General features: G+C 42.0%; 3 protein-coding genes across 3 annotated transcripts in view; 2 read left to right on the top strand and 1 right to left on the bottom strand.

Annotated features, from left to right (window-relative positions):
- Positions 1 to 14,438, top strand: part of LOC140748942 (uncharacterized) — a 459,083-nt gene extending 444,645 nt beyond the window's left edge. Inside the window, exons 2-8 of the mRNA XM_073081907.1 lie at positions 8,884 to 9,005; positions 9,094 to 9,182; positions 9,929 to 10,077; positions 10,801 to 11,030; positions 11,520 to 11,707; positions 12,817 to 12,985; positions 13,519 to 14,438. Coding sequence (XP_072938008.1) covers positions 8,988 to 9,005; positions 9,094 to 9,182; positions 9,929 to 10,077; positions 10,801 to 11,030; positions 11,520 to 11,707; positions 12,817 to 12,985; positions 13,519 to 13,632 — 957 coding nt within the window. The 5' untranslated portion in view covers positions 8,884 to 8,987 and the 3' untranslated portion in view covers positions 13,633 to 14,438. The remainder of the gene's footprint in view (positions 1 to 8,883; positions 9,006 to 9,093; positions 9,183 to 9,928; positions 10,078 to 10,800; positions 11,031 to 11,519; positions 11,708 to 12,816; positions 12,986 to 13,518) is intronic.
- Positions 60 to 8,537, top strand: LOC140748941 (uncharacterized). Its single transcript, XM_073081906.1, has 7 exons — positions 60 to 207; positions 290 to 411; positions 846 to 1,012; positions 1,217 to 1,452; positions 1,817 to 2,004; positions 7,951 to 8,122; positions 8,410 to 8,537. The coding sequence occupies exons 1-7, from the start codon at positions 190 to 192 to the stop codon at positions 8,497 to 8,499; spliced, it is 993 nt and encodes a 330-aa protein (XP_072938007.1). The 5' UTR covers positions 60 to 189; the 3' UTR covers positions 8,500 to 8,537.
- A 4,217-nt stretch (positions 14,439 to 18,655) lies between the features above and the next one.
- LOC140749039 (larval cuticle protein A2B-like) lies at positions 18,656 to 19,667 on the bottom strand. The gene is made up of 2 exons (XM_073082047.1): positions 19,431 to 19,667; positions 18,656 to 19,228 (listed from the first exon to the last, which is right to left on the bottom strand). Exons 1-2 carry the CDS (start codon positions 19,440 to 19,442, stop codon positions 18,665 to 18,667), a joined length of 576 nt encoding a protein of 191 aa, XP_072938148.1. The 5' UTR covers positions 19,443 to 19,667; the 3' UTR covers positions 18,656 to 18,664.
- Positions 19,668 to 21,004: the final 1,337 nt, after the last annotated feature.

Genomic DNA, 21,004 nt, shown 5'->3' with positions numbered 1-21,004 from the left:
ATATTACTTTTTGACGTTATTTAAAATGTCATATGATATGTTCTGGGAACATACTGTCACATTAGTAAATGTCAGTCAAAATAAACAACTGTTCAGTTTTGGGCTTTCTCGTATTTTAATTTAAATATGTTTTGAAAACTTTTAAATAGAAACCTTATTTAGAGGACCTTGTAATAAGTCTTAATTAAAATGTCTATTACTACGTTGGTGCGCATTGAATTTTATTTATGTAAATGCATGTTCCGGCTACCTAGAAAGTATAGTCTGAATTTTAATATTCAAATTTCAGTATTACTTACAACTTAAAAAGGAGAACGCGCACGACGAATCCATCTGGTGCTGCACTTGGAGTCAAATAGAGAGTGAGAAACAGAAAGAGAACAATGAAGATGAACATAATGAAAATTCGAAGTAAGCATAACCTATGTGATATGAAATATACTGAAACACTGTATACCAAAGCTATACTTTTGGTATACAGTCACATAAAGTGTTAACATACATTTCGGAAGAGTAAACATAGCATTCCGTAGTGATTACAACTTATATTAATTTGAAAAATGCTTTAAAGTATACTATGAATATATACTATTGAACTATGATGTAGTTTGCTGCTAATATTGAACTAAAATATAACACCTATGTTTATTCTTTAAAACAACTAGATAGACCTATTATGGTTTACTTAAATAATATGAGGTATTGCAGGAGGAGGATTGAAAAATGGTAGGAGGTATTGTTATACAAAGTTTTTAGGGTTATCTTAATTTTATCATAAATATTTACTACAAATTTATACTAAAATGTGCAGTCAGCTTATTAATAAAATATGTGTACAATTACAGTCACTCCACACATTCCCAAAGTGCCCCAGAGAACTACATTGTGACAGGAGGCCTCGATGACATCATTAAAGTGTGGCAACTGGAGAACGGGAGACTAGAGGAGAGGCACCAGTTGGAAGGCCATTCTCTTGGAGTTGTCTCTGTTGTGGCTAGTCCAGATGGAAAAAGTAAGGCACACATTTGAATATTTCACTGTAATAAATATATAAAAAACCAATATAGCTTAAATCTATATATCCTAATCAATTTGCTACACTACTTAGCATGTTTAAGGGTAATTTTTTCAAAAATCAATTCTAATTCTAATACTAATAAGTACTTTAATGTAAGTCTACAATATTGTTATTACATAGTTTAACTGAAACTCCCAGCCCTAGCTAGCAGTTCTCAAGACTCCTCACTAATTCTATGGGACATTGTGACCGGAGACAAGTTGAAGACGATGGAAACAGGAACTTCAGATGTTTGGACGTTGGACTTCTCGCCCGACGGCAAACATGTGATCACTGGCAGCAACGCTGGCAAGATCCTAATGTTCTCAGTTGAGACCGGACAACAGGAACAGGTTCTAGATACAAGAGGAAAGTTCACCTTAAGTGTTGCTTATGTAAGTTTGAAATTCTAAATTGTATTTTCACTATGTACGTTGGAATGAAGGCCCCATTATTAAATACCAAATATAAAAACCAGAGGTCAACATTTTTCATTGTGAATAATATCCTAAATAGATAAAATATGATGTATCTTCTTTTATCAAGTCAGATTTTACCTGCATGTGATTTATACACTTAATTAATAATTTTACTTTTTACACAAATAGGTCAAATTCGAAATATTGGATCTAAAAAAATTTATCCCCTTATTTTGAGTATGCAATACATAATAATATATATCAATTTTGAAGGACTATTCCTTCATTGGACATGTTTTTTATAACTGCCATAATATAATGATTATTTGACTATTTTCAGAGTCCAGATGGCAAATATATAGCAAGTGGAGCATTGGATGGTATTATAAACATCTTCGATGTAGCACAAGGAAAGCTTGTTCATACACTCGAGGGCCATGCTATGCCCATTCGGAGCCTTTGTTTCTCACCAGACTCACAATTACTACTCACTGCCTCTGATGATGGCCACATGAAGCTGTATGACGTGTAAGATTTTTTAGATTCCCATTAAATGTGTATCTTATTAATCTATTTTGACCTGCTTTGATAGAAGATATATCATGTCACAGAAATAAAAAGTACTGTTAGGTGTAATCACAGCCCCCCCGAATGGGCTGCCACCTTGTCGTGGTGGGGGGGCTTGCGTGTTCTAATGATCCCCGAGGCTATACGGCAGAGTTACTCATACCTTCGTAAACACGACCAAAGCTTATCGATACCGGACTCTGATTTGATAAACGAGATGGATAAAATGCCCGCTGGGCCAACGACTCGAAGGAGGACGCGGCAGGTTAAGGGAAGGACAGTAGCCCCACCTACACCAGCCGTCTCGTCGGACGGGGACGAGTCATCGGACTGTTCCCTTATGTCCGGAGTGTCGGATCATTCCATAGCCACGTCGATGTGCGCCCGTAAGAGAGCGCTACCGGCTAACAATAGCGGAAGCGAGCGCCCTAAAAAGAAGACCATGAAGCTCCAGTCAGGCAAGGATGAAGACGGTTTCCTGGCCCCCCCAGTTCCAGCGGCCAAGACTAGGGCAAAGGCGGCTCTCCCGAGTGCCGAAGAGCTGAGCCGGGAGATGCTTGAGCAGCCTACAGGCGACCTAGGTTCTCGTATAATCGAGAACCTGGAGATTATCGAACAGGTCGCGGAAAAGTCCCGTAATGTGAAGGGCGATATGATGCGCACCATCCGCATGGCCGTGCGACACATTCAGGCAGCAGCAACGGAGGTAGTGCAGCGGGCGACCACTGCGCACCTAGAAAAAGAGAACGCCACGCTGCGTTCCCAGCTTACTGGCCTGCATGACAAGGTGGAGGCTCTCACTGCGGAACTAAATAAGCTGCGCCGTGAGAAGGCCTCGAGTAGACCCGAACCGACTGGAGCTGAAATGAGGAGGGCCGGAAATCGGACGGACGACTTGATGGACCAAATCGGGTCAATAATAGATCGAAAGTTGGCGTCCTTTAGGGATGAGCTCTTCCCCGGCAGAGCGATCCGGCCCCCCTTAGGGCAGAAGGCCCCACCCGTAACGCCCGCGCGTCCTACAGCGGTCAAAGCACCGGTGCGGCCTACGGTTGCGTCGACTTCGACCGCGCAAGCTGAGACGTGGGTAACAGTTGTGGGGCGCAAAGCTAGGGCGAGGGAGCGTGCCCCACCCCTGACCCAAGCGGAGCCAGCTCGGAGGCAATCTCCAAGTCGCGGGCGAGGAAAGGGTGCTCCACAACGGCGTCCTGCGGCCAAAGGCCAAAGTCCTGCGCAGGCACCGACGGCTCAGGCACCCAAAAAGGGCCGGGCTGGGAAGAGGAAGGCGGCCAAGCGGAGGCTCCCACGAGTACCGAAGTCGGCGGCAGTCACCGTAACGGTGCCCGAAGGGTCAGACGTCACCTATGCGGAGGTGATGAGGACCGCGAGGGGACAGATAAAACTGACCGATCTGGGCATCGTCGAGTTGCGCCAAAAGAAAGCCCTCAATGGTGGCTTACTACTCGAAGTGGCTGGCGAGGACAGCGCCGAGAAGGCTGACGTACTCGCAGGGAAGCTGCAAGCGGTCGTCGCAGAGATGGGCGTCAAAGTGGCGAGGCCCTCAAAACAGGGCGAGGCCAGGGTGATGGATCTAGACGATTCCGTCACCCAGGAAGATGTCGCCAGCGCCATTGCTGCGACCTGCGGGTGTGCGATCGCCGACGTTAAGGTTGGAGAGATTCGGCAGAGACCTTCGGCTTTGGGGACAGTATGGGTGCGCTGTCCCCTCACAGCCATCCGGAAGCTGGCCGCTGCGAAGCGACTTCTTGTCGGGTGGGTGTCCGCTAGGGTGGAAATACTGCCGGCTAGGTCACTCCAATGCTTCCGTTGCCTCGAGATGGGGCACGCTCGGCACCAGTGCACCAGCACCAGGGATAGGAGCGCTCTGTGCTACGTATGTGGCGAGCCCGGTCATAGGGCGAGCCAATGCAAAGCACAGACACCAAAATGCGCCCTATGCGTGGACCTCGGTCGTCCATCTGACCACCGCCTGGGTAGCAAGAGGTGCACGCCTCCGAAAAGGAGGAAAAGAGGCAACGGAGGGGATGAGAATGCGGCCAAAGCTGCCAGCTCAGCACGGACAGATGGGCCTGCGCATCCTAGCGCTTCGTCCCATTGTCCGCCAGTGGAAGCGATGGACTCTTAATGGATAGGTCTCCGTCACTTAAGATACTCCAGGGGAATCTGAACCACTGCCGCGGGGCGCAGGACTTACTCCAGCAATGCCTCGTGGACTGTTCGGTTTCCTTGGCTGTGGTGGCGGAGCCCTATAGAGTTCCGGAGCATCCGCGGTGGGCAGGAGATGATGCGCAGTCCGTCGCCGTGTACTGGGCGGGCGGTGAGGGAGATCCCCCTTTCTCCAGGCTTCACTCCGAGCGGGGCATAGTCGCAGTGGAGTGGGGTCCCTTAGCGGTGCTGGGATGCTATGTCTCCCCGAACTGCACACTGGCGGCATTCGAGACGTTCCTTGACCGTGTGGCAAACTGCGTTCGGTCCTGTCTTCCCCGACCGATACTCGTGATGGGCGATTTTAATGCCCATTCGAGGGTCTGGGGAAACAGACGAGACAGTGTCAAGGGAAGGGCAACGCTCGAATGGGCAGCTGGGCTCGACCTACGTCTGCTGAATCGTGGCTCGGTCAGCACGTGCGTGCGTTGGCAGGGAGAGTCGGTTGTAGACCTGTCGTGGGCGACTCTTTCTGCCGAGCGCTTGGTCACGAGCTGGAGAGTGGCCGACGACCTAGTCACGTTGTCTGACCATCGCCACATATTGGTGGACGTAGTGTTACAGCTTCCGGCTGTAGACGCCCGCCGTGCAAATGATCAGCCGCGTCGATGGGCATTGAAGCGGCTCAATCGAGACCTGCTCGTTGCTGCTGCCCACGTCGTTGACTGGTCTAGTGCCGCCGAAGGGGATGACCAGCTCGAACCCGAACGGGAGGCGATCCGGCTCAGGGATGACATGGCGGCCATCTGCGATACCGCGATGCCGCGTGTCAGACCTGCCTGGAGACGTCCTGTGTACTGGTGGACGGAGCGCATCGCACGGTTGCGTGCAGCCTGCCTGCGTGCCAGACGCCAGTACACTCGGGCTCGACGTCGCCGGTCAGCCGGCGCTGCGGAGAGGGAGGAGAAGTACGTGGAGTACCGGGTCGCAACGACATTGCTTCAGGGCGCAATCGCCGAAAGCAAGGCCCGGAACTGGAGCGCACTCGTGGAGGGGCTTGACCGGGACCCATGGGGACGCCCGTACAGGATGGTGCTCGGCAAGTTACGTCCATGGATGCCTCCTCTCACGGAAACTCTCGACCCGCTTTTCGTGGACACAGTGGTGGACAGCCTGTTTCCAGGAACCACTGACGAAACGGGTCCTCGCGCCGCGTCGCCGGATCTCCCTGGTTGGTCAGACGACTTGGCAGTCACTTCTTGCGAGCTCGACGGAGCCATAAGGCGCATGACGAGGCGAAAAACTGCTCCGGGGCCGGATGGAATTCCAGGCCAGGCTTGGGTCTTGGCGCTGACAGTGCTGGGGGGGAGGCTTCAAAACCTGCTCACCGCCTGCTTGCGCTATGGACGATTCCCGTCCGTGTGGAGGCAGGCGAGGTTAGTGCTGTTGCACAAATGGGGCAAGCCTCGGGACTCCCCATCAGCCTATAGACCCATCTGCCTGTTGGATGAGGCGGGTAAGCTATTCGAGAGGATAATTTCTTCTCGAATTAGCCAGCACTTAGCGTGCCACGGCCCGGACCTCTCCGAAAACCAATTCGGCTTCCGGCAGCGTCGTTCGACGGTAGACGCCATTCTCCGCGTCCGAACGCTCTCAGAGCAGGCCATATCCCAGGGTAGAGTAGTCTTGGCAGTAAGCATTGACATTGTCAACGCTTTTAATTCTCTACCCTGGAGAGCGATCATGGAGGGCCTGTCTGCGCATCAAGTGCCTTCCTATTTACAGGAGGTTTTGAAGGCCTACTTATCAGACAGGCGTATCCGCTTCCCAGGTCGCTACGGGAGCGTTCACGAGAGGAACGTCATGCGCGGGGTGCCGCAAGGTTCGGTACTGGGTCCACTACTGTGGAATATCGCATATGACGCAGTGCTGAAAACGGTGCTCCCACTAGGAGTGAGCATCGTTTGCTACGCCGATGACACCCTCGTTCTCACAGAAGGGGTGTCTTTTTCGAGAACGGCTCGGCTAGCAGAGCTCGGGGTAGCACGCGTCATAGCGAAGATCCGCGGGTTGGGCCTACAGGTAGCGTCCCAGAAAACCGAGGCGATATGGTTCCACGGCCGTAGGCTAAGAGTCGAGCCAGCTGAGACCTCAGTGCGTGTCGGCGAAGCGGATGTCCGGATAGGCAGGTTCATGAAGTACCTTGGCCTAATATTGGACAGCCGCTGGTGCTTCGACGAGCACTTCGATCGTCTCGTCCCTCGGATTCATAAGGTAGCGGGTGCCATGCACAGACTGCTGCCGAATCTCGGGGGACCAAGAGAAGAAGTCCGCCGTCTCTACGCGGGTGTGATACGCTCGATTGCGCTCTACGGTGCGCCGGTATGGTCGGACAAACTGTCTGCCAGCCGGCGTCGTGCGCGGAAACTGAATTCCGCGCAACGTACGATCGCAATCAGAGTCGCCCGAGGTTACCGTACCATTTCGTATGAGGCGGCGACAGTCCTGGGGCGGTTTCCGCCCCTGGACATTCTGGCGGATATGGACGCACGGGTCTTTCATAAGATCCGAGTCCTCCGTCAGAGGACTGAACTCTTCAACGAAGAGACGATCGGAGCGCTTCGGAGGAGAGCCAAATGGCGAGCTCTGAGGTGCTGGCGCGAACGGCTTCACGAGCCTAGGAACATACGCCAAAGGGTGGTTGACGCTATCCTACCGAACTTTCGGGCCTGGCTGAAGAGCAGGGGTAGAGTGACCTACCGCCTTACTCAGATACTCACCGGACATGGCTGTTTCGGTGAGTATCTGAAAAGGATACAAAGAGAAGAGACGGCCCGGTGTTACCATTGCGGGCACGACGAGGATTCCGCACAGCACACGCTGCAGTTCTGCCCGGCGTGGGAGTCGCAGCGGCGGATCCTCGTCGAAAAAGTGGGACCGGATCTCTCTCCGTCGGCCATCGTCGGAGCGATGGTTCAGCGCAGCGAAGCCTGGGACGGCATGATCACCTTCTGCGACATGGTCATGTGTGCGAAGGAAGACGCCGAGCGAGCAAGGGAGCGCGCTGAACCCGCTCGGAGGAGAAATCGCCGCGGCCGTACTTAGCGGTCCCCGGCGAGGTATCCCTGTAGTTCCGGGACAAGAATAGGGCTACGGTATCCCCTGCCTGTCGTAATAGGCGACTAAAAGGGGGCTTCTGGGGTCGTGGGTGGCAAGAGTGGGAGCTCGAACCACCCAGCCAACGGCCCCGGGAAGGACGGCGGTATGTGTGGTCGCATACCGTCGTATGCACCAGACGGTGCGGTGGACCAGATAAGCTCACCTGGGCGGAGCCCGACGGGGCAATGCGCTAAGAGGACTCCGGTTGCGTTCCTTTGGAGATCCCGGAGTCCTCTACGCAGCGCTGAGGACGGCCACCGGGGGGGTTTTAGTGCGGTAAGAGTCCCACATAACCCTGTGTCGCTCCCAAGGCATCGGGTACCTTTTGGAGGTTTCCCCCTCGTCAACAAAAAAAAAAAAAAAAAAAAAGGTGTAATCACAGACCTGTATTTGTTTGTGGGTGTAATTGTAGGATCAAGTTATATTTTCATTTGTTTGTTCCATTTCATGTTTAAATATCTTTGACTGTAACATATTTTTAACAGAATTTCACATATTCTTATCATTAATTGTACTTATTTATTGAGTAAAATTACTACAATTTAGTGTATTATAAATTTTCCGTATATTAATGTTCAATAGGGTTCACGCGAACTTAGCTGGGACACTATCAGGCCATGCGTCTTGGGTTCTCTCTGTGGCGTTCTCCCCGGACGGCAAAAGATTTGTGTCCAGTAGTGCCGACCGAACTGTCCGCGTGTGGGATTTGGACAGCATGCAGTGTCAAAATGTCTTCAAAGAGCATAATGACCAGGTTTCACCATATTGATCATTTTATGTTAATATTTAGTATAGGAAAGTAAATTAAATTTTAATTGGGGCACAATAAAATAGAATAATGGGTAAGGTAAAAATAAATGTATTCTGTTACTTACCAGAAAACATTACAAGCTTTTTTTAATTACTATAGTTATTTGCCTATTTGCAATAAAATAATATGCAAATTAAATACGGGTGTATGTTGCTTTTATGACTTAAAATGTAATAAACTTTATTATTTTTAAGTAACAATTTTCTTACATGAAACCTTGTTTATTTCAGGTGTGGGATGTGAAGTTTAATGCAGAAAGTAATAAGATTATCTCAGTATCGGAAGATAAGAGTTTAAATATTTATGACTGCCCATTGTAAAAATATGTAAAAACATTAAATAATATTATATAACTCAACAGGATTTTTTGTTCTTTTTGTCTCGTTTTGTTTCAGTATTAATAAGCATAATGGCTTTGCAATAGAGAGCATTTTAAAATAAATGTTGATTTTTTTTAATGGTCTCTTACGGCAATAAATGTTGGTAACACTGTCCAGATATTGATGATAGTTGTCTCAACCATTGATATAGAGTAGGGAAAAAATTCTAAGTCTATGGTCTCAACTCAACTGACATAGCAATATAATAAAGTTAGGCTGAAAGGCAAAAAGCCAAGGCCGTAAAACACCATTTAAAAAATAAAAATGACATAGCAATATAAACATTGAAGATTTGACATTTAATGTCAAATATTCAAATACCTAAATACATTGGAAAAAAATACATTTTCAGATTTTCTCATTAAAAATACAAATAAATAGCAAACTGGAATTAAGAATAACTAGGAATACACATTAAAATTGGAATAATGCTTGCTACTTCAGCGGTAAGTTAGTAATCGTACAATACTAAAATATATTCCGAAATTTTACACATATGTTTTAATTTGTTTATTTTCTTCATTAATTTTGCAGTATTCCTTGCTGTACAAAAAGGAAAATGCACACGTGGATCATATATACTGTTGTGCGTGGACACAGGCTAATCTTAGTGACGACGAGTCGTAAGTTTTTATAAATGGAAAGGTTTCCGTACTAACAGTAACCAAAAACAAACTGGAATCTTTAATTCGTGTTTACGTTGACCGGTTTTTCGTTTTTTTATTGAATTTTAATATGCTCTTACAATTTTATGTAATTAAGTTGATAAATAATATAATAGTATAAAAATAAACACAGCTTTATAGTTACAATTTTACAATGATTATTTGTAATGCCACAAAGACTTAGTGCACCCTTTATAATTTACTGCAAATGCATTATACATTGTAGTCACATTAAGACCAATATAATAATTACTGTCCCACAGCTGGGAACATGTGTCCTCTAAAAATGATAAGTTTAGGCCATAATATACCATACTACCCAAATCTATATTGATAGACATCACTCGCCTCTTACTATGTTAGAACTAATTATTTCAAAATTTTTATAAGTAAACACACATGTTTGTGTTAAAGTCACATCACAGTGATTCATGTATAGCTCCCATATTTGCTGGATATTGATAATTTACGTTACTTAAAAATACCTTTTATATTTTGGGAATACTTTATTTTGAATTATGAAATGTCATCTGATTTTTGAAATTTCTTTTGTAAAAGAAGTGTTATAAATAAGTGAATATATATAAATTATATAATTGTATTATAAGAAATTATATAAATTAGATGAGATTAGTGAGATTAGATTAGATTATGTGTATTTATAATCCATTCTAAGTGTTTTAATATTTATTATTTATATTTAGGGCTCCACCAAAGGACATTATAGTAACAGCTGGTTCAATGGGAATAATCAATGTGTGGGAATGGGGAGACAACAAGCTACAATTGAGGACAATGCTCAAGGATCACCGCTTGGCCGTCACATCACTATCATTTAGCCCGGATGGATTGAGTAAGTTGCTTAACACTTATTTCAACATTTAGTACTTGTTCAGTGTATGTTAGGTGTTCACAAGAAATCTGTAACCCAACAAAAATTGCTTGTGAAATATAAAACTTGTTATTTTAATATTTTCATTGCAATTAAACTATTCTCTTTCTGACAAAGTATTTCTTTAAGACTGAGTTGCGTGTATGGGACAGCCCTACACGTTAAGGCTGCATAGCGCTAGCCCTACACAGTACTTATGCTGCATCGTGCCTTCAAGGAACGGTCAACTCTGATGAGGTGCGTCGCTTGTGCAGGTGGCCTTCTGCCATGGGAACAGTTCACCTCCATCGTGGAACGTGACTCTTCCTATCATATATATAAATATATATATATGTTTTGTTACAAGCTGTGTAAAATTTTAATAAAATTATTAATTTATTCGCAAAATAGACTATTACGATTCTTTCCTCTATGCCCAGCTCCCATACCTACTGTAGCCCACAATGCTAATCTAGTGCATCATTGACAAACTTATGCAGAATAAGTCAAATAGTGTTTTAATAGAATTGTTGTGAATTATCTGTGCATAATAAAAATAAAACTGTCTTGTATTTCTACTGTAATGTGACCTGTAAACATAATTTTACTGATGTTCTTTTATCATCACACACAATCAGCACACAATTACAGAACCTGACTATTATCTTGTTTTAATTAATTGAATTTATGATAATTTATTTTCAGCTCTGGTATCAACTGCAATGGATTTTTGTTTAAATGTATGGGACATGGTCAGTGGGGAGAGAGTCCACAAGATCCCTGCTCCCAGTGTTTGGAAAGCAACATTTGCCCCTGATGGCATGCATATTGTGACAGGATGCCATTCCGGTGAGCTAGTCATTTACAATGTTGTGAAAGGGAGTGTTGTCACCGTTATTGATACTTCGGATCGATTTGCAATTGATGTTTCGTGGGTAAGGATTGTGTATTATAAACTTTTTATGTTATAGCATTTAAAGAAGTATGTTACTGGCATAATACGTTAATGTGCCTTTTCATAAAACATTTAATGTTTGATGTACCAAAAATGAAATATTTGTATTTTTTGTTACATTATGGTTTAACATTTTTTAACTTTAGTGTATAAAGTTAACATGTAGTAAATAAATCATGGTCACATTTCTACGGTGCTATTAATAAGTATAATGAATTAATGATAATATTTGTATATATTCCATGCATTACTTTTTATATGTATTATTTTTTTATTTTATTTTTGTTTATTTTTGTATGAGTAAAATTTGTGAAATGATTAAAACCCAGAGGACAAGACTAAAATCAATATGGTCCTGTAAGATTAATATATAATAAATATAATTGTCTATTTAATATGGCTTTAAATTTTAATTTTCTCACTTGCTATTCATAAGTATTGACCCTGCTAATGTGAATCTTGATTTCAGAGTCCAAACGACCAATACATAGCAAGTGGTTCAACAAGCGGTACTGTATATGTATTGGACTCAGTTCATGGCAAAATAGTGCATAGATTTAGAGACCACAGAGAGTCAATTAAAAGTGTTGAATTCTCTCCCAACTCCAAAGTATTACTGACATCCTCAACTGACGGTTCTTTCAAATTGTATGATGTGTAAGTTTCATTTTTACTAAAACATTGAAGTTAATTTATATTATGAACTGATATGGTTATTATTATTTTCTAGATATTTGGGATAATGATGACAATGATATTTTAAAAAATTGACAAATAATCAAATGTTATTATTAAATGGCTGTCACATCTGTCAGCCGTTTAAGCCATTTAATGGCTTCCTTCAATTACAAGGTGATAAGATATCTATACTTATCTACCCGGCAAAAGTTGTGTTGCCATATAAATAAAAAAATGTTAAGGGGGTTATCACTTAGGGGTATGAAAAATAGATAGTAGCCGATTCTCCGAACTGAATATGCATATAAAATTTGGTGAAAATCGGTAAAGCCGTTTCGGAGGAGGACGGTAACTAACATTGTGACACGAGAATTTTATATATAAGATGAAAACCGCGGTGTAAGAGTCAGGTGAACGATGAAAAATATAATGAAATTTCGCCACTTCAAACTTGACCAGATCATTAATAAAGATATTACCTATACAGTAGTTGAAATAAAAATATATATTAATATATTGTCGTACTATTAGTGTTGAAAAATTAAAAAAAAAAACAGTTTTTTATAAATGCTTACTAAGACTCAATATACATATTTTTATTTATTCGGTATTTTATTTATTTTATTTATTAAATATTGAACATAGCGTTACGTCGTTTTGCCATTTTATAAAGGAACCACATTGTGAACCTTATTGTGAAAAAAAAACAATTTTTGTTTTTTCTGTACATACGTATGTACAAAAAAAAGTACTTGAAGGTGGTAGAACCCTTTGTGGTTCGTCTCCGGCGGCACCATCGCCACACCTATTTCTGCCTAATAACAGCAGTTTTAGGAGCTGCTGTGTTTCTGTTTGAAGGGTGTGGTAAGGGAGACAGACTTTTCCGAGGCGTTCCAGCTTAGTCCTCAGGGGTAGCGGCGCATCTGTGGCCGACCTCAGGTAGGAATATCTAATCCTATCTGGGGTTGATTACAGATGTCCAGGGGCGGCAATAGCCACTTACCATCAGATGGACTGCATGCTCGTCTGCTACTCTTAAATTATAAAAAAAAAACTTATATCTGACTCTTCCCGCGAAACGTTCCCAGCAAGACGGGCGTCCTGCTCCACTCGCTGCACCAGCCGGCGTGGGCGCTGAGCGCGTGCTTCGCGCCGGACGGGAAGCGAGTCGCGCTCGCCACCGCCGCGGGGGAAGTCATGCTCGCGTTGGTCGATGGTCTGCAGGTGCTAAGGACCTTCGAGGAACATGACGATGATGTATGTATTGAATACCGAGAGGCTTTTGAAGTTAGACTTTTAACAAAAATGTACAACCGATAACTGATATCGACACCGTTTGAGTTGTGAATGTTGCAAGATTTGCAGAAAAGGTTACCATCAACTTATTTTAAATATTTTATTCTTTCATATCGATACCTTAATTCGCAAATCAGCCAACTCCACTTTTTGTCAAAATGTTTTTTTTCTTATATTGATAGTAAATGGCGTTGAACGAAATCAAAATAAACAAAAAAAAAACATGTAGACAAAAAGTGAAGTTGCTTGATTTGCGAACAAAGGTATCGATATGCTACACGCTACATGCCAACCATTTTTTTTATTTTTTGTGTTGGAATAATTTTGATGTTGCGCATGTACACTGCACTTGTGTATCAACACTGATGGTATATGGTCACTGCCGCCCATGGCAATCTATAATCAAATACAAATAGTATTGAAACCCCCCTGTCGCATGTACAGTTCGCGTGGAAAATCCCTTTATTTGTCTATTACTGACTTTATAATTTCAGGTATGTCAAGTGCAGTTCAACCCTAAAGGTGACAAGGTGATATCAGTTTCCAAAGACAAAAGCATCAACATTTACGATTGTCCATCCCCTTACAATAAAAAAGCTACTTCTTAGTGATATTTGGTTTATTGAATGAGAAATACATTTTTGAACTGTGTATACTGTAAAGTTTATGTTACTACCTAAAAGATAATGTTATATTAAGATAGAATAGTTTTGTACAACGCTTTTTTATACTACCTATTATGTTGTATAGTATTGTAATATCATACCAATCTTTTAGTTATATGTAGCAGAATAAGTTGGCAAAAATATGTTTAAATTAAATAACATGCGTCGTATACATGTAATTGTGTGCTAATGGCAATAACACTATGAATTAAGTTTTCTCAAGTCTGTAACATGTATGGAAGATAATGATCTTCCATAAAAGACCGTATATGTTAATATTGAACTGTATACCAATTTAAAATTGAAAAAAAACTCGTTATATAACTTGAATATATGCATCAGTGAAAAAGATAGTACATTTAGAAGAAATCCTTTCCAAAATGTTATTATAATAATTAGTGTCGTTTATTCTGTCTAGTCTCCATTCGCGTTTACGGTAACAGTTTTTTTAAACTGAAAGAAGCAAAAAAGCAAACTAGCATCAAGTTCATCATCAACCTATTACTGTCCCACTGCTGGGCACGGGTCTCCTCTCGGAATGAGAAGCATCAAGTTCATATCGCGTTAAGTGGTACTTAAAGTTGTAGATTAATTTCAGAAGCACAGGAAGTTTTCTGATTATTTATATTTCGATCAATATATTAATAAAAAAAATGATAGTAGTCATCTGTATTTTTTAATATAAAGGGTAGTTTATTGGATTAAGTAGTATTGTGATATGAGAATCAAAATAAATACCTACGAATTTACGTTCATCTTTCATTATAATTGTATTTTAATAATAAATAATTCAACCCTCCTAATATTTGTAAGTAATACAATTTAATATCTTCTTACTTTTTGTAGGTATAAAATTAATATATTTATCAAATAATAAAGTATCTAGAAGCAGCATCATCATCAACCCATTACTGTCCCACTGCTGGGTAGGTCTCCTCTCAGAATGAGAATGATTAGGTCATAGGCTACCGCAATGACTAGTGCGTATTCATAGACTTCAGAAGATCTCTCATGTATGGATGTTTAATTTATGATAGAGACCTAATTTTGAAAATTAGAGGTGCGTACCGGGGCTTTGAACCTCGGACCCCTCGATCTATTTGCCGCGTTTTGAACCACTTTGCTGTCACTGTCTATAGTGAAGACCTGTGGCGTAGACTAAACGAAGCATATTGCGCACATAATGCCACTAGATGGCATCAGATCTAGTTCTTATGAGCATAATGTAACAAATTCACAATAAAAAGTTACAGATGTTACAATCTTTATAATATGTTTTAAGCTATTCCGAATTGATTGCTATCATTCTCACAGGCCAATATATTTCTGCTAGTAATTTTTAATTTATTTAATGATATAATGTTCCTAAAGACTTGGGTACTTAATAGTTGTCTTGGTGCTCTCTATCTGACTTTGACTACCGAATGGATACTTTAGGATTAGTAGAGTAAGTTTGACAACTTATTGGATCATGTACTGTATGCATGTCATAGACTTACGAGTATGTATCGCTCATTACCACGTCACAAAATCTGTAGGTAATCGGCTACACAATGTAGCGCCATGTATAAGCAGGTATTAAGAAGGTAAGATTAGAGGATTCGTAAGAGCTTCAGAATCAAATCACCACCATTATTTCGGACTCTCAGACTCATCAAGTAGACTAGCCTTCAATCAGGAAAAAATATTTGTCTCCACAATCTTCATTGAACCCGCTATTGAGTGGAATGCATTACAGGCACCACGGGAAACGAGAAGTATTTATAGTATGTCAAGAACTATTAGATACCTCATAATTTCCTATTTTACTATCGAGGTGAATGGTCGTGGAAGGTGGTGAACTAAACGCAAAATTATACGAAACCTAGGTATTCTAAAAGATTTAAGATCATTTGAGGAAGCATTTTGATGGAGTCTATCAGACTGTAGTTCTATCTGGGGTTGATTGTACCTAATACGTATGACAATGGACGGCAGTAGAACACTTAGGTGCTCTCTATATTTGTTTTACTACTTCTGTAATATAAAAAAAAAAAAATCTCGTCACCGGCTTCGTTCAAAGCTTCGAAATCACATCAAATCAGATCCTTGATACATTTTTCTTTGTTTAAACCCTACCCAAGTCCGTGATCCGTCTAGTCGTATCGATTTGGGGCACAAAGTAAGAGCTGCCCTTTGTAAGCGGGCTCTCTGATGCCCGTTGATTAATTTTTGGTAAGAGGATTGCCACGAATACATAGTTACTTACGGCTTACCACGGCGTTCCATTCAGCCACATAATCCGCTAATAAAGTTGTAGTAAAAGTATTGAAACACGTTTTATGCATTACTACATTAATATGGTATTTCTAATAGACTTGCAATCACATATACTTAGTTAAGACAGATTCAACACATACAAATGTAATGTAAGGAAAAAAAGTAAAGCAGAGGTAGGAACGCGGCTCACCAAATTTATAAATTTATCATCATCAATCCATTACTATTTTACTCCTGGGCACGGGTCTCCTCTCAGAATGAGAAGGATTAGGCCATACTCCACTGCGCTGGCCAAGTGCGAATTGGTAGACTTCAAATGCCTTTGAAAACCTCTTTTTTAAGATTTCTTGGGGAAACCTGCATAAGGTTTCCTCAGGATGTTTTCTTTCACTGTTTAAGCAAGAGATAGTTAATTTCTAATACGCACATAACTTTGAAAAATCCGATATAGTTAATGCTTCATCATGCGAGTTGTAAACCTCTTAATCTCTTATTGGTTCGGCAGCGACGAAGCCTGTTCGTCTCCCCTATTTGTCCCTTCTAGCACAGAGGTGTAGCTGCTATTATCTAGTTGGAAGGGTATGGTAAGGTAGGAAAATCAATATCAAGGAACCGTTTTAACTTGACGGTAAATTTGAACTCCTTTATAGGTGCTTATTGTCTCAGGCTTACGGTGAGTAATTTAGAATTAGTTTGTAGAGATCGTACTTACCTACTACTCGGAGAAAATGTCGCTGCGTAGAGGACTCCGGGATCTCCAGAGGAACGCAACCGGAGTCCTCTTAGCGCGTTGCCCCATCGGGCTCCGCCCAGGTGAACGTAAAGCTCGCCACACCGTCTGGTGAGTACGACGGTATGCGACCACACATACCGCCGTCCTTCCCGGGGTCACTGGACGGGCGGTTCGAGCTCCCACTCTTGCCCGGAAGCCCCCTTTAGTCGCCTCTTACGACAGGCAGGGGATACCGTAGCCCTATTTTGGTCCCGGAACTACAGGGACAAGTAGGTAGCTACCTACTAAAAAGTTAATAGGTATAGGTAGATATTTTACGCTATGGCTGCTAAGAACAGATTATAGAAGTTTAAAATTATGTGAACAAAAAGAGGCTGCTAAGAACAGATTATAGAAGTTTAAAATTATGTGAACAAAAAGAGATGCGTTGTCAAGTAGAGTATACGGCTATAATGGAGAGCATTTACTGAAAATATTTACATTGGTAGCAAGTCAATCGGTATCGGCTTAATTTGTGGGGAATTATGCGGCCAGGCCCGCCGGGAAATCAACTTTACATTCAATTTGCCGCCGCGGCACAGATAAAAACCAATCTCCCTTCATTTTTACCTGCCGCGCCGCTCGGCTCCCGGATAAACGGTGCGTCGGTTGAAACTCAGCTTTGTTTATTTCGATACAAAATTGTATCAAATAAATAACTTTGATATGGATTGCCAAATAGTTAAAACAAATGTGGCTGATAACGTTATTTCGTATAAACTATGCAATGTGTAAGTATGATGATTTGATTTTTTCCTAATTTACAATTATTTTTTGTCTTTTAAATTCAATCACCGAATGTTTGAACATGAATTCTAATAAATCATAAAGCATTTATTTATTGTTATTTATTTTCAATTTCATAATTAACAATGTATAACGCGGAGGGTTGCACGTATGGCAAAATAGAAATTGAGAAAATAGTACCTAACATAGAAACGTTTAAAAGATAGGCGGAGTCTTTTAGCTGATGATAGCCCAATTATGGTACGAAATCGCTACACTAGAATAGCTGCAACGATCCTATTCATCAGTTTAGTCTAAAAATAGCTGAAATTCAGGCTCTTGGGCGTGACTGGCGCTCTTGACAGTGTTAGTTGACAAGCTGTATTGTCACGACATCCAGTCGGAGGTATCGATGTCGTAATCACGGCTGCGCCAGCTCGATTCAATGAGATGAAATCACTATGCGGCTCTATGAATAATTCAGGTGCGGTCCACCACCCCTCCCGCCCCGCGCATTCCCCACAGCTATCGGCTGGACATTGATATAAAGTTGACAACATATACTGATACTATCGATTTGTGTTAGCAGTGTAGGTATATGGCTTTGTAACTAAAAGTGTATCAACCTCTTCTACCTATCTACAAAATGAGATGTAGTTGGTATTACGCCGTTTCAAATGAGATGTTCTAACGCCCAATAAGCAATATAACGACTCAGTAATTGTGTAATCAATTTTGAAAAAGGTTATTTTGTAAAATAGTTAAGAAAAATATATTGTAATGATTGATAGTAATAAATCTGTGATTAGAATGTAAACAAGGAAAGTATTACTAAATATATTTATGATCAATATTTATACTTGGTAGCCGTAATGAAGTATTTCAATTTTCAGTTCGGTGCCATATTCAGAATATACAGGTAAAATCTATCATTGTAGATGGACAAGATGTGGGCAGACATTGATGACTTATGAGTGACTGACGTGACGATGACTGTATCTAATTATGACGGATGATGCGTGTAGTAGTGGCTCTACAATTGAGGGTGTAGTTTTCATATACGAGTGGTAACCCTTTTTATATTTTCTTGCTGGGTACGGGTCATGCCGTGAAGAGGTCAGGTTCAAATAATAGATCCGAAATATCTTTAATAAATAATATTTAATAGTAACTATTCATTTGAACAAATACAACAATTTACTACAACAATTCTAGTGCCTAGTGGTGGTAAGAGATGGCGGGAGAAGAGAAGGAGACCTGGTTAAGGGGAGCGGCGTACGCGACCTTGGCGACGGGAGCAGCAGCGTAGGCCACGGGAGCGTGGGCGTAGGAGACCGGGGCGTGGGCGTAGGAGACCGGAGCGTGGGCGTAGGAGACCGGGGCGTGAGCGTAGACCGGAGCGTGGGCGTAGGACACCTTGGCGACGGGTGCGGCGTAGGCCACCTTGGCGACGGGAGCTGCGTAGGCTACCTTAGCGACGGGTGCGGGAGCGGCGACGGGGTGTCCCTCGTAACGCACGACGGCGTTGAAGCCGTGCTCGTGGTCGGCGGAGTAGTCCACGATGCGGTGCACGCCGTCGGGCTGCACGAGCGAGTAGGAGCCCTGCACGGCGTCGCCGGCGCGCGCCTCGTGCTGCTCCTTCACGTCACCGGTTTCAGCATCGTGCACTGAGTACTGGAACTCGTAGTGCGCGGGCGCTTCGGCCTCAGCGTAAGCTACCTTAGCTACGGGGACGACGGGCAGGGCGGAGGCGGCCACGGCCAAAGCAAGGACGACGAAGAACTGCAAAAAATTAAAGAATTGATTATTTATTTATAATAAATTAAAGTAGTTAATTAATAACGGAAATTTTCTGTTAACGTCAAATTAAATATTTAAATGTAATGTTGAGATAGTGATACACTAGTTTGGTAGTAGTAGAGAGCAGGCTGTTTATATAGATGGCAGAAAATGTCGATATTTCTTCAATTTGTTTTCGTATTACCTTAGCTGCCATTGTTGCTGGTTTGGTTGTCTGAGTTTGACTATGACTTGGAGTGTCCTGCACCACTTTTTATACATGAATTATCGGCTGCATTTTGGGCATGGTGACAAGTATTTCGCCGCGGGCCACAGCCGAACGCTACTAATTAACCAGTTACATACAATTGATGGAGAGGTTAAGGTCGCCGGCGCTGTATCGCTCGGGAGATATTTATAAGTAGATCGACGAGGTACGGATTCGAACACCTTGTTTGACCCGGTGTGACATCATCTCGCCTAAAGACGAAACGAGACAGCATGTATATGAAACAATATGATTCACCTTAATTATTCGCGCCAAAATTGGCTCTGATGATATAAATGGGATGGCTGGAATATTTAATGCATTTCCGACGGACGCACCCCTGTCGTCGCACAGATGATGCGTTCAACAAAAATTAAGTAGATATTGTGTGCAAGTAAAAAAAGAGATACTCTTTAATCAATCTATTTAGTATTAGATATGTTGATACTTGACTTACATTTTGTTCATATAGCAAGCTCATATTTAGTGTACCTATATTTCGTATCTGATTAAAATCTGACCCTAATAAAAACAAGAAATTCGGAATGGTCAATCCAGTGACCTTTTGACTACTAAGAAATACGTGATCAAATGAAACACGTAATATTCTTGCAATGCGTTCATTTAATTAACTGAACACATACTTAAACTAGAGTTTTTGGAAACCTCATATTAAGTACAAGCCTTAGCCTATAATTTTATAAGTAGGTACACTATACCTTTATCATTTTTAACGAAGTTATTGTATTGTGTATCATAATATATATTTTTCCGTAATAAAGCTTTCTGTTCTCATATCCCTACACTAACATTTCCTTTACTCTTATTTATTCCTTTGTCACACAAAGTTTATTACATGCATAGGTACATACAAACCGCTTAACAGAGATGTTCCTAAATTCATTATTTATTTGATTAGCCAGGGAACAAACTCAGAACCCTCTGCTTGACAGACCAAGTTGACCACCACCAAGAACCACCATGAATACTTAAAGTCCCTCAATAAAGTAAATAGTATCCCTCATAATATATAAAGAAATGCGACTTTGATTTTGAATATATAAGGCAAGGCGAATTTTATAAAACGTAGGTCATTTAGGTCTCTCTTATCTAAAATATGATTTCCTTACCAATGTTATAAGTGCGAAAATCTATTTATTTGTTTGTTTGTGTTTAATTTTCATGTCACAGATTTTCAAGTAGCGTCAGTTAAATATTTGAATGAATGCAACTATACTTACTAGGCAAGTAGGTACATGTACCTACATGTGAATTATACAAGATTAATGTACTTTTTTTTTGTTTACGAGGGGGGAAACCTTCAAAAGGTACCCGACAACGTGGGAGCGACGCCGGGTTATGTGGGATTTTTACCGCACTAAAACTCCCCCGGTGGCCGTCCTCAGCGCTTGGTGGAGAACTCTACCTACCTAATATACATTGATACCTATCGCTTCGTTTGTGCAATAAAGGTATCATTAAAATAATTTTCATCCGAAAAATTCTACAGA

Source organism: Epargyreus clarus, unplaced genomic scaffold (assembly GCF_041222505.1).
Source record: "Epargyreus clarus isolate Ecla_fem2 unplaced genomic scaffold, WU_Ecla_fem_2.2 ptg000017l, whole genome shotgun sequence".
Lineage (NCBI taxonomy): Eukaryota > Metazoa > Arthropoda > Insecta > Lepidoptera > Hesperiidae > Epargyreus > Epargyreus clarus.
The sequence above is the reverse complement of the archived record's forward strand: the minus strand, read 5'-3'. Positions and strand labels throughout refer to the sequence as shown.